The sequence below is a fragment of the Micromys minutus genome (assembly GCF_963924665.1).
Source record: "Micromys minutus genome assembly, chromosome: X".
In the NCBI taxonomy this organism is placed as follows: domain Eukaryota; kingdom Metazoa; phylum Chordata; class Mammalia; order Rodentia; family Muridae; genus Micromys; species Micromys minutus.
The window spans coordinates 89,492,831-89,507,291 of NC_137970.1; the positions used below are offsets into that span (position 1 = coordinate 89,492,831).

At 34.8% G+C, this 14,461-nt stretch overlaps 1 protein-coding gene across 2 annotated transcripts in view; it reads right to left on the reverse strand.

Annotated features, from left to right (window-relative positions):
• KLHL13 (kelch like family member 13) overlaps nt 1–14,461 on the reverse strand; it is a 108,396-nt gene that overhangs the window by 7,743 nt on the left and 86,192 nt on the right. For both annotated transcript variants that reach the window (XM_080909921.1, XM_080909922.1), the window contains 3 exons: nt 13,256–13,388; nt 12,577–12,773; nt 3,087–3,882 (listed from right to left, as the gene is read on the reverse strand). In XM_080909921.1, the coding sequence (XP_080766047.1) occupies nt 3,087–3,882; nt 12,577–12,773; nt 13,256–13,388 (1,126 nt within the window). The remainder of the gene's footprint in view (nt 1–3,086; nt 3,883–12,576; nt 12,774–13,255; nt 13,389–14,461) is intronic.

The following is a 14,461-nucleotide window of genomic DNA, read 5'->3' on the forward strand; positions in this document are numbered from 1 at the left end:
TATTTTTGCTGTTCTACAAAAACAATGTGGGCAGCAGAACTAAAGAGTGCAACAAATGCAAAATTTGGTTTGGATTTATAGAGAAATCATTATTAATGGATAAGATTCAGAAGAATTCACTGTGTTTACTAGGAAGAGAAACCAAGGATGATTACATGGTTGACTACCCCAACAAAATGGAACAGAGAATGACTAGCTAAGATAGCATACCCTCCACCTCGACAGGTGTTCTGGGAAGAAAATGAATGAAGTCTCTTGATTTTAGTCTTTGTGCAATGATTCTTTCAAGCCTGAAGTTTTTCTTGGATTCAAGACTCTCAATTTAAATCACTTAGTATGTTAGTCATGTAATTTTAAAAATTCCATATACTGTACTTTAATCTATTTAGTAGAACATGCTCTTGATAGTGATGCCACTTAGGAAGTAGTGAATTCTTACAAAAGTTTAGGAATGGTTTTAATTTTGTGATTTATAAGCAAGGGGAATTTTCTCTCTCATTTGCTTGCTCTCTGTTTTTTGACACAGAGTTTCGTGTGTGTGTGTGTGTGTGTGTGTGTGTGTGTGTGTGTGTGTGTGTACCAGGTTGTCCTGGAACTTACTCTGTATATTAGGCTGGCTGCAAACTCAAGAGATCTGCTTTCCTCCGTCTGGGGTTAAATATATGCACTAACATGCTCAGCTAAGGGAGATCTCTTAAAATGGGATGAAATGTCATAAAGTGAACTATAATTAAAATTAGAGCAGCCTCATCACAAGGAGGTTTAGGCTCTGTATTGCAATTAGAGAAACAGTAAGAAATGTGGTTTGTGAAATAAAATTAGAATCAGTTAATAGCATCTCAGGCAAATAATAATAATAATAATAATAATAATAATAATAATAATAATAATAATAATAATAAATTTTAAAGTAATTATCTATCTTTAGGCTAACCTTTGTGAAAACTTTTTAAAGTCAGAGACTCACTATATGGCCCAGATTGGCCCTGAACTTGGAATCCTCCTGCCTGTCAAGTCCAAAGAGTTCAGGTATGCAACATTAGGCCTCATGATAGTGTAGTATTGCCAGTAGGCAGTGCCAATAGGTGTATTTTTTTATTCTCTCCCAGAGTAAAATATTATTACATCTTTTTTTCTCTTTCTATTTCTTCCCTTCAACCTATCCCACATATCCCATCTTGATTTCAAATTTATGGCCTCTAGTTTTAAATTAGTCGTGTGTGTGTGTGTGTGTGTGTGTGTGTGTGTGCGTGTGTGTGTGTGTGTGTGTGTGCGTGTGTTTGCATGCGCAGACACACACGCACAACTATCTTTAATTAGGTGTACAGATCATGTTCACCGTAGCCTATTCCTATGCTGTTTGGCTAATGTACTCACATATTTCTTGTTCCTATCTAGACACAAGAGAGGAAAAAACAGAGAACACAAGGATGCAGGATAAAAATAAAAAGAAGCTTCTAGCTTCTTAGTTTTACATAATAATTTTCCTTGGCTTAAGGAGTATAATTTCCTCAAAAGTAATGCTACTAATATTAGGGACAGGATAATGAAAAAAAAGTGGCTGCATATTCATTCACAGCACTAAGAAAGAGACCGATCCCATGTACAAATAAATGTTACAAAATGCCTCCAACTGCTATGTAGAATTCCATCAGTTCTTAAAGACTATCTTTATGGTAGTTACATTTTCAATAAACCACAAAATCATCACTTGTACTTTCTAGGCATTTTCAGATGCCATGCACTTAAAATAGTACAAAAACAGGAAGATGATGTGTGTGGATAAATTAAGAAGACCTAGAATGTCAATTCTATGCTAAGAGCATGAGTGTCTCATGCTTTTAGAAAACTGACTAATGAAAGAAGTTGGAAAACCTATGTACTTAATGATAATGTCATTTAGCCCCTCCCCCTGGATCTACACAGCTTGGTCCCAGAAAACCTTTTAGAACTCCAAGTAGAGAAATCAGATAGAAAAGATGAGTAACATTAAGGCCATGCTACTATCAAGAAAGTATTCTATACATAGGAAAGTAAAAAATATGGACACAGTTTTTTTTCTCCAATAAATGGCCCAATCTAAAAAAAACAAAAAACAAACAAACAAAAAAACAGAAAACACTAAAGTCTCTAATTTCTTACAATACTAGGAGAAAAAATTCTGTGAAATACTCTAAATTTATTTGAAGCAATAACAGATGACACAGAGTGAGATACTGGCCACCTCAAGGACTCTATATAGAATCAAAGGGTAAATTCAGGCTAATGCCTGGAGTTCACTTCCCACACTGGGACGGCAACAACTAACAAAGACGTTTTAGATACTTTCCAAATAAAAGAACGTATTGTTGGTAATTTTAAAAGACTAAATAATAATAGTGGTGTCAGAAATAAAGTGACATATCCCTAGCATTCATTAAATATATAATTCACATTTAATCTAAAATGCATCTTATGAGATTGATGTATGTAGTCAAAATATTTCTGTTAAAATACACTTATGAGCAATGTTTAATTAGGAAGACAAAAGAAGTGTACAATGGTGAAACCTATCTGATGTTTTAGTAACAGTAATTTGGAAAACTAATAGTCAGAGATCTTAATTATCATAGTTAATAAACTGTGCCTAATACTGAATGAACTGTGTACTTTAGTCTAAGAATAACTAATGTGGTTTCTATTAGGTATCAATTATGGAAATGAAAAAATAAGAAGAGCCAGGCCTCTGTAAAGAATGATTTTAACCAACTAAGTAGCATAGCTCATGGGCTTTTAACAGTAGAGAATGAAGAATTATGTTAGATAAAATTACTTGAGTATATATTCCAATTGATTTTTCAATATGAAAACTTATATCTCTCTATATATTATTTAGTTGTTCAAATTTAGTTAACTATATATTAGTTATAGTTTGGAGCTTGGCTATTATTTTTTATGTAGAAATAAAACATAAAAATGATCTTTGATATTTTCTTTGAAAAATATTTTTTGTCTCTAAATATTTTAGAACTGTTTATTTTGTTACCTACAACAAATTTCTGGATAAAGAAAAATGTCCTAAATGTAATATAAGTAGAGAGACTTACGTAGTTCTCCAGCTGCATTTCGCCCACCGACTGCATACAGAAGTCCTTTGAGGGCACTTAGGTGGAAGAAGGTGCGCTTTTCATTTAAAGATGCCACTTGGATCCACTTGTTGTATCGAGGATCAAATCTGAACACCGTATCGACAGCTGTTTTTCCTTTTGTGTCATAATTACTCTGCCCACCGACGACATAGAGAAAATTTCCGATGACAGCAATGCCATGCTGGTATCTTGGGGCATCCATGGGTGCTAAAGATTTCCACTCATGGGTCTTTTCATCATACATGCGCAATTCTTTACTGACGACAAGCTGCTGTCGCAGGACTCCTCCGAGTGTAACCAAATGAGTGGTGTCAGACCGAATGGCAGTCCTGTCTGACTGCATAACTGGCTGCATAAACGGCATCATTTGGTAATTGCTGGCTTCCAGAAGCAAATTGACACAGGTATTGTCAGTTCTCATGAAATCCACCGTTTGCACATAATTAATGAGCTCTTGTGGTGTCATCAGCGGAAATCGTATGTTCTTCATTAGTTTTGCAGCAACATCCATTCTCGGTTCCTCCAGGCGAAGCCAGCGACAGGTAGCTTTGAAGAGATCAAGTTCGGTGCAGCGCTTAAGGCTGTTGCTGGAAAGCACAAAGGAAAGACGCTCGAAGGGAAGCTTCAGGAACTCCCCAGTGGTCAGCAATGCGGCAAAATTCTTTAAGACGAAGCTGTTGACATATTTATCCACTTCGGTCAGATGGTAGGTGTTGGCAATTCGTCCCACTTCAACACAATTATCCAAAGTGACCTAGAAATTTAATAAGAAAATTCAAACATGGCTCCTTTCTGGACATCTACATTCTTATCACAAAAGCTCTTATTTCAGAGGAAAAAATGCTTTGTAAAATACATAGAAATGCAAATAAAAATTCTTATTTAAGTGCATAAAGATGTAAAAAAGATGCAAACAGACTTCACTGGGTTCAGCAAATAAGATGGCTACACAAACAAAAAGCTCTTAAACTAAGACAACATTTCAATTGACTATGTCCAAAATAATTAAGTTTTTCTTCCTCCAAAATTATTCACTGTCCTAAATACCGAGGAAATTATTGCTAGATAAAAAAATTTAGGAAAATGTATGTTATTTAATTACACTCAAGTCATCTTCCTCTTGGTTGTTCAAAATAGAACATGTGGTTAGGTTAGCAGGACACAAAACAGAAAAAATAAAAACTGTCTAGTATATAATTCTTTGACTCCCATTTTCTATAACGATGTCACTTGTTATTATCTTTCTTATGGATTCTTTTCAAAGATAGTGTTCAGAAGAAATGATTTAATATCACAATTGCTTTTTGTAGAAAGATAGTTTACATAGTATCTATCCAGAAATGTAAGTTAGAGAATGTGTTAAGGGCAGGAAGGGTGTATCTATAACAAAACCCATGCAGGATGAGTTTGTATCTTGCACTATAACTTTCCTTAGTTATTTCATTAGTACTAACACTCTAGCATGAGCTAGAATCGAAAAGAGTCCAGAATAATGTTCCCAGCACAAATTTAAATACGCCTTAAAGTGAAAAGTGAACAAAGAGGAGAAGTAATTCAAGTGGCCCTTCTTGGCAGGATCTCTTTGCAATGTTCTAGTATGATAGGTCACAATGAAAACCAAGAAAATAAAATCAGCAAACATAATACAGAAAAAAATAAATAAAACAAGCCTACCACAAAAATACTTCCATGTGTGTATACAGCACAAAGGCAGAAGAAAAGGCTCAAATGTGAGTTTCTTAAATTTTTGCATAGTGCATTAACAATGTGTAACATAAAATTCATCAATGCATTGTTAGCCTCATAACTATAATGCTAAGGTATGTGTTACATGGTTAAGAGAAAACTGAATAATCTTTCTATTGATGTTTCACTTGAAAGGTGAAATGAAGGGCTAGCTCACTGGTGCGTTGTTTGCCTGGCATGGGTAAAACCATTAGTTCCACCCCCAGTATGGAAAATAAAAGGAAAAAAGCATTACTCCTTTACATAAAATGATAACTCAGAGCAATAGTGATAAAAACTGCATGGTACTGGTACAGAGATAGACAGGTAGATCAATGGGATAAAATTGAAGATGCAGAAATAAACCTAAACACCAATGGTCACTTGATCTCTGATAAAGGAGCTAAAAACATTCAACTGAAAAAAGATAGCATTTTCAACAAATGGTACTGGTTCAACTGTTAGTCAGCATGTAGAAGAATGTAAATTGATCCATTCTTATCTCCTTGTAGAAAGCTCAAGTCCAAGTGCATCAAGGACCTTCACATAAAACCAGATACACTGAAACTAATAGAAGAAAATGTGGGGAAGAGCCTCCAACATGAAGGCACAGGGGAAATTTTCCTGAACAGAACACCAATAGCTTATGCCCTAGGATCAAAATTCATTGAAATGGGAACTTATAAAATTTCAAACCTTCTGTAAAGGGAAGGACACTGTCAATAGGACAAAATGGCAACCAACAGATTGGGAAAAGATCTTTACCAATTCTACATCCAATTGGAGGGCTAGTCAGGAGGGAAATGCAAATCAAAACAACCCTGAGATTCCACCTCACACTAGTCATAATGGCTAAGATCAAAAACTCAGGTGACAGCAGATGCTGGCAAGGATGTGGAGAAAGAGGAACACGCATTCCCTCTTTGTGGGGTTATAAGTTAGTACAACCACTATGGAAATCAGTCTGGCAGTGCCTCAGAAAATTGGACATAGTACTACCTAGGGACCCAGCCATACTACTCTTGGGCATATACCCAAAAGACACTGCAATATCTAACAAGGACACATGCTTCACCATGTTCATAGCAGCCTTATTTATAATAGCCAGAAGCTGGAAAGAACCCAGATGTCCTTCAGTAGATGAATGGATACAGAATGTGTGGTACATTTACACAATGGAGTACTACTCAGCTATTAGAAACAATGACTTCATGAAATCCGTAGGCAAATGGATGGAACTAGAGACTATCATCCTGAGTGAGGCAACCCAGTCACAAAAGAACACACATGGTATTCACTCACTGATAAGTGGATACTAGCCTAAAAGCTCAGAATAGTCAAGAAACAATTCACAGACCTTATGAAGGTCAAAAATAAGGAAGACTAAAATGTGGACACTTCAGTCCTTCTTAGAAGGGAAAACAAAATACTCACTAGAAGAAATACAGGGAAAAATAGGGAGCAGGGACTGAAGAAAAGATCAATCAGAGACCGCCTCACCTGGGGATCCACCCCATATGCAGTCACCAATCCAAAGCACTAGTGCTGATGCCAAATAGTGCTTACTGGCAGGAACCAGATATGAATGCCTCCTCAGGGGCCCTGCCAGAGTCATACAGATACAGATGAGGATGCTTGCAGCTAACCATCAGACTGAATGGTAATTCATCAGATCCCAATGAAGGAGCCAGAGAAAGGACTGAAAGAGCTAAAAGGGTTTTCAACTCCATTGGAAGAACAGTATCAACCCACCAGACCCTCCAGAGTTCCCATGGACTAAATTGCCAATGAAAGAATACACATGGGAGCACCCATAGCTCCAACCACATATGTAGAAGAGGATTGCATTGTCTGGCATCAGTAGTATGAGAACCCCATAGTCCTGTGAAGGCTCGTTTTCCCAGTATAGGCCAATGCCAAGGTGCTGAGGTTTAAGTGGGTAGTTGGGAAATGGAAGCATTTTCACAGAAGCAAGGGGAGGGGGAAAGGGGGATAGGAAAGGAGGGAAGGGAATAACATTTAAAATGTAAATACAGAGAACATCCAATAAAAAAAACTGATTTGCTCATTATTAAAATCATCAAAATGTCTCATTGCTTACTTTATTTGGTAGGTATATGTTTAAAATACCTAAAATAAACTAGCACAAAGTAAAGAAAATAAATTCTGGTTCTCTAGAAATTTGCAGTTTAATAATGTATTATATCTTATTTTAGAAGAGGCAGATTGATGTGTTAAAAAATATTCAGTTCCATTGAATAGAGTTATAGTCACTATTTGATTACACAGATGGTACTAGGTGGAAGGCATTATTGTTCGGGATGATGAATCTGACTTCCAAGGCAAGTAAAAAGAGAATGTAATTTGTGCTTTGGGAAATATTTACTATTTGGAATAAGCAAATATTTATGACAGCACAAAATTCTCAAAGATGACCATTTGTCACTATTGATATAACTACTATCAAAATCAAAGAATGGGCACTTAAAATGCTAAAAAGAGTCCAGCAGCTGTTACACATTATTTAGTTACAAATTAAATCTAAATTTATAGTATGTGGTGGGTATGATGTTATAAGCCTCTGATTCTACCATTTGAGAAGCAGAAGTAGGGTGCTCACAAGCTCCTGGCCAGCCAGAGCTACAAACTGAGATCCCCATCTCCTGAACAATGACAAAATGAAAGCATCTAAAGAAAAACAAAATAGCCTAACAATCAAGATTTTAAAAACAATCTAAAAAATGATTAGTAGAGCCTTACATCCTGCTATTTGTGTGTCTATGTACTAGGACTAGGATTGCCATGAGTTTGAGGTCAGCCTGGGGTAGAGTGAGAACTTTTCTCAAAAACTGAAGATGATTATGATTATAATGGTAATGATGATAGTAAAGAAACAGGATTAGGGCATTTTATTCTTCCACTGCCCTGCCCCTGTCTTCAAAAATATCCGATCAGATAAACATTCCTAATATGACAGGAGACAAAAACTTCTGTTTACTTAGGGGCATTTGGAGAATAACTTCTAGACAGCAGTAACCTATATACACAGATGCAAAGGACTGGGAAAGTCTGGGATGGAGTGAGTACCTGCCCACTACAAATAACTCCTACCTTTAAAATAATGCTAGAGAGTTTTTGTTAACCTACTGAACTGTCGTCTTCTTTATAGAAAAGAACTATTTTCTATAGCCTCTATACAACAGGCACTACACTGTGGGCATACAAGCAAAGCTAAGACTTACTCAAATCAGTGTTACACACATTCAAGACAAAAATAAAATGTAATGCCTGTTAGGAGGGAACATTATTAGAACCTTATTAATTATAAATGGAACACAAAGGAGTGTATGTTGGGAAATTCATCTTCATCAAATATTTGTAGAATATAGGGGTAAAAGTTGAAGTCTCAAAGAACAATTGACAACATAAACAGACTAAAGCTGATGGCAAACAGGAAATAATTTTAACACAGTTCAGGACCACTTTATTCTTGTTCACTCTGACCTACTTCCCATTCCCAACTCTTAGTAATGTGTCAGATCTCTAGGTGTTTACATCAGGTAGTATTTAAGAAATGAATAAGGCAATACTGTTTAATATAATTTACACATGACGGGTAACCTTATAATTTCAATGATACTTAAAGGTTAGTTTAAGAAGTCTTCAAGTAATACTAATTCTAATTTTATCGCAGTTTATTGAATTTCATCTGAAAGTCTGGCCAGAATTCCCAAGTAATTACACATGAGAACAGATTTACACCTGAAGTGAGGTCAGATAGTATTACTTCATTTAAAAGGGCTGGAGACACTCTGGCTTCTCTTTAGATCATATAAATCTTCTGCTTTAAGAAGATGGTCAACCACATTATAGAAATAATACACCTTCTTTGTGAGAAATCGTTCCACACACTTAGAGATGAAGTAAGCTCTTTATTATAGAAAGCTCCCAGTTGGCTGTAGCTAATGTCCAAATAAGAGTCGACACCCAAAAGAATTCATTGGATTATAAATATCTTAGGCTTATGAATTTTATATATGCTGTTGTCATTCTTAAATCTCTTTTTGGGGTTCCAAGGCCAGGTTGTACTTGAACAATTTAAATAGAGACAGGATACTCTAACTCTGGCCATTTAGGTAGTTATACACAACAAAGTGAAACAAGCCAAAGAAAGATAAATATTTGTTTCCTATTATATGTGGAATGCCCTAATTTATATCTTTAAAGTATGTGATTAAAAACAAGGCAAAGTCCCTTTACCTTCCAAACATATAAAGGTACTTTTTTTTTAACTTTATAAATAATTATATCTATTCTAATTCATGGTCTTATTCATCAATAGCTTATGTTCATTTCAGTATTTTATTTCTTATAACAATAAAGAAAATGATATAGCAAGAACAAAATTGCCAGATCCCATAAAATATAATACTAATTATTACCCTAAGACAAAAGTAATAATCTTAAAAATATGGTGAAATTAGACAGAACGTTAATGTTCTTCTACTGAGACTCAGGATCTGTTACACAAAGGTGGATTCTAACATGAAAGTGAGTTTGTTATATTTAAACATATCATTCAAAACTGCTGCATAAATTCTTTCTGGATCTCATTTTGCCAATTCATATTTTCCTAGTCACAGTTCTTTATCTGTACACATGATTTAAAAAAAAGAACTAAATCAATGTTTCTTCTCAAAGCTCCAACTTGATTAGTGCTTCAGCTGCTTGAGCTATAATCTCAATGCTTCATTAAAAACATGAAGCCTATTTCTGCCAAACATTTTGTTTCAGCACAGTTTTTAAAACATAGGATCGTTGTCATAAGAAATTTCCCACAAGAGTTTATCTCAGGGAATAACCAAAGGGGGAAAAAATCCTGTGAAAAAGTCACAGTATCTTGAAACTTGAAGTTCTAAGTAGAAAAGCTCCCCAGGAATATTATTTTGCCTATTTCACTTGCTGAGAAGGGAGAAATAATTTCAAGCTAAATACTGGTTCAACTAAGAAACATAATGCATCAGAAAAAGAAAAGATCCTGGGACTTACAAACCACCAATTTTCTAAAACACACTTCAAAAAACATGGGAGAGGAGATTCCCACCATAAAAGTAGAATGATGTTCAGAAAAAGTTGCATCTACTAGAAGTACACAGGAAATCCGAGAGGTGACCTAAGAATGAAGTGTAGCACAAGTAAGTATCACTAACCCAAAGCCCCATCAGTACATAGGGAGCAGCTTGTCTGCTGGAGCTGTTAAGAATGAATATTCTTGAGAAAAATATTAACTGTTCATGTTAATGAAGGAATGTTAATAAAGGAATCTCAAGGTAACAAGCCTTAGTTACAGAAAGTATTTTAAATATATTAAGGAACAGGTAGAAACAACAAAGAAATATACAAAGAATCAACAAAACCAGAAGCTGGTTCTTTGAGAAAATCAACAAGATCGATAAACCCTTACCCAAACTAGAGGGCACAGAGAGTATCTAAATTATCAAAATCAGAAATGAAAGGGGAGACATAACAGAAACTGAGGAAATTCAAGAAATCTTCAGATCCTACTACAAAAGCCTATACTCAACAAAACAGGAAAATCTAGAGGAAGTGGACAAATTTCTAGACAGATACCAGGTAACAAAGTTAACTCAGGATTAGATAAACTATCTAAACAGTCCCATAACACCTAAAGAAATAGAAGCAGTCATCAAAAGCCTCCCAACCAAGAAAAGCCCAGGTCCAGATGGGTTTAGTACAGAATTCTATCAGACCTTCATAGAAGACCTAATACAAATACTCTTTAAACTATTCCACAAAATAGAAACAGAAAGAACACAACCCAACTTATTCTTCAAAGCTACAATTACTTTCATTTCTAAACCAAACAAAGGCCTTACAAGGAAAGAGAACTTCAGACCAATTTCCCTCATGAATATTGATGCAAAAAAAAAAAAAAAAAAAAAAAAAAAAACCTCAGTTGCAAACCGAATCCAAGAACACATCAAAATGATCACTCATCAACTCATCACGGTCAAGTAGGTTTCATCCCAGGGATACTTCAATGTACAGAAATCCATCAACATAATCCATTATATAAACAAACTCAAAGAAAAGAAATAATGACCATCTCATTAGATTCTATACTAAACTTATAGGAAAACACTAACATTAAATATAGTCAGGTGTGGTGGTTCATGTTTTTTAAACCCAGCACTTAGCAGACAGAGGCAGATCCCTGTTGCAAGTGAGGCTGCATAGACTGGTCTAAACTGGGTATTATAGGCCAGCCAGGGGTACATAGTGAGACCCTATCTAAAAAAATGTATGTACATATAAAATATATACACATTATCTCTCTTTCTGTGTCTGTCTGTCTGTCTGTCTGTCTCTCTCTCTCTCTCAAACACACACACACACACACACACACACACACCACACCACACCACACAGACGATAAATTTGGCCATCTTCTTTCAGGTAAAGTATGATCAAAATACTGAAGTTATGAACATGAAACTTCTGTTAGATAATAGGTCAGTATGCTTCTGGTTAACCACTATCTCTGAAGAAATCATAGCACTTCCCCTAGTTTGTTTTGAGGTGAGTATATGTTGCTACACTCAGTGGGAAGTGATGTAAAAGAGTCTGCAAACATAAAATGTAAGCGCTACTACAAAATTAATTCCTGAAACTATGACATCATGAAAATACATTCAGTACAATCCCAGTCTACTTGAAACTGTTGCATGGTGTTAATAACAAGACTCTAGGGGAAACAGTTATTAACAGTATGGGATTTGCATGATGACAGTAAAATGAAATGTAAATACAGAGAATATCCAATAAAAATTTATTAAAAATTATAAAAAAAGAAATTAGGTAAATGTTTCCCCCAAATTTACTATTTTAAAGAGGAGTTCATGTTCAAATTCTTAAGAGTCCAAGGAGCAAATTACCAATATTAAAGTTGACCATTAAAACCAATTCTAGGAACATACATTATTTATCAAATAGTGAACTAGAAAATACATAATATTTTGCTATTACTATAATTTTAACCACAAGAGCAGGCTCCAGGAACTATAGAAATCTTGTTATTTCTGTATAAGTCAGTTTCCTGAAGTAAAAGAGTGTATGTAGGAACAGAGTAAGTGTTATGCAGTTCATTGATTACTTGATAAAGAGCTAACCACTCTTCAGTGTGGTATGTTCTTAGTCTTTGCAAGTTTGCCTTTAACTGCTAGTTATTAAGATTGTGTCCTTGTATTCAAAGAAGAAAAAAAATCTAAGCCTGTATAAACAGTATTCTAGAAGTTCAAATTACTTTTCTATGTAATTGTATAAAAGAAGTGTACTGTATAAAATTAAGTCAAGCATATGTATAAAATCAATTAAATAAATCTAAGTTAGAGTATATAAATGATTTAACAAGTTAAAGTATATACATTTATCAAATGATATTAGCATTCCAAATCATTTGACTACAAAAAAGGCTTTTGTTAAATGAGTCTACTTTATAAAATTCACTGGTTTTATTTTTCATTTACTTCTATACCACATGTTATACATCTTTTTCTGATGAGCATTACATATCTATATAATTAAGCCCTTGTTTAGCTCTACATGAGCATATATACCACAAGAAGATAACATTTCAAATGTAAATACAGAGCATCAAATAAAAACTTTTAAAAAAGAAAGATAAAATATAAAAACTTCTTACCCCAGATATGAGGAAGACTTTACAGAAGTCTAAAACCGGAAGGATCTGGAGAAAGCTGGCAGCTTCCAGGGTATCTTGAAGGGTGTCCATGTTCAGAGAAAGCTTCGCAGTATAGATGAAATCAATAATTTTCCTTAGACCCACTCTGCTCACGCCATGAAGCTTAATGCACATTAACTCTTGTTCTTTCATCCCACCTTAAATGAAAAGACAGTCAATTAAAGAAGGTGAAAAGTTAAGGTCAAACTCAGTACTGCTAGTAATTAGTCTTACTCCAAGTAAGCATCCATTCCACCGTTTGGCTTTTGTGCGTTTTTAAAGTTAAAAAGGACACTTAAAAAATTCTATCTGTACTAATGGATATCACATATAATACAAGTGCTTTCAAATGTTCTGTCATTTCATATCTGTTGATGAATTAAAGCTCATAGTATAGGAGTACAAAGTCTGTGGTAGTCCATTCAGATACTTTTTTAAAAGGCTATGGAATAGAACAGATGGTAGAAAACATGATTCAAACAGTGCCACACACAACCATACACATTAGTGAATATTCCTTTTGAACATGTTTCTAGAATGACAAAGAGTAAAATACTGGATTTTAAATTAGAAATTATGTATGTATAATATATATTATATGTGTATTAATGTGAACACAGAGTGTTAAAAGCCAACCTACCTGTGAACATAGCTTTGAAGTAGTCACTAGCAGAGGCCATCATGACTCTGTGCACAGGGTAGGCATCATCTGTATCACCCGGCATGAGTGTCACATCACAAAGCAATCCATCAACCCGAAGCTGGTCAAATCCCTGTAACAAACAAGTATATGAATTGAGTATAAAATCGAGGAGAAAAACGCTTAAACTGTCTGTGTGCTAAACTTATGTTTACAAGCTCATACATCTAGAGTATTTTGAAAACAGAGCAAAACGAGTTCTCAGAAAGAATAAAAACTGCTTTGTTTCTATATCTATAGGTTTTACTGCATGAAAAAAATAGAATATTAAGGCTAATTTATATTAAGAAAAAACAGGATAAGTATGTGAAATAATTTATTGAGACATCTATTTGCCCTAATTGGAGAAAAGAAAGAAGACCATTTACATACACTTCTGCTTTCCCCACACATAAAATAAAAATCTTTGACTTTCCAGAATTGCCTTTCATACTCACATGGAATGTACTACGGTAGGGTGGTAGGGCTTTAATAGATTATTTTGTATTTTGATGATTTTTCCCCCTGAGGCAGAAAGGGAGAGGGTATTTATCTGTATCAAGTACAAGACTGGGGTTCATTTTATGATCTGAATTGTTTGCCCTCTCAGAGAATTAAGGATTGTACTTTAAATATTCCAATACTCAGTTTACTGCCTCTGCTGTTTGGCTAATTATCTTTCAAGTCAAAGATTTAATTATCTTTGATAAAAAGAGTGTAGGAAGTCCCAACAGGAGGCTTAATTGTCTCCAAAGGCTTAAAGGATTAGCCCAGAATGAACTGGCTAGCCCCTACAGTGGAGAGAAAGGACAGGTCCCAGTGAGAAGAGGACCTGTTGATTAACTCCTTCAGCTACCCTGCAACCATTGCAGTCTCTACTCTTAGGAGAATGGCATGCTTTGATTACAGTGGGCAGTTTCCACAATGTATATTACCCAACATGTTTTACAAGATGAATTATATAATTCACTTTATTAAAAATAATGAAGAGCGTCATAACAAGCTGCTAAAAGGGAGCTATACAGAAGTAGATAATAAAGCAAAAAGGAAGAATGACAGACTCAATTTGTACTTTCAAATAAGTGTTTCATTATAAAAAAAACAGGGGTGATCTAAGATTATAATAAGCTAACATAGTAAAATATAAAGGATTACTTGATCTCAAAA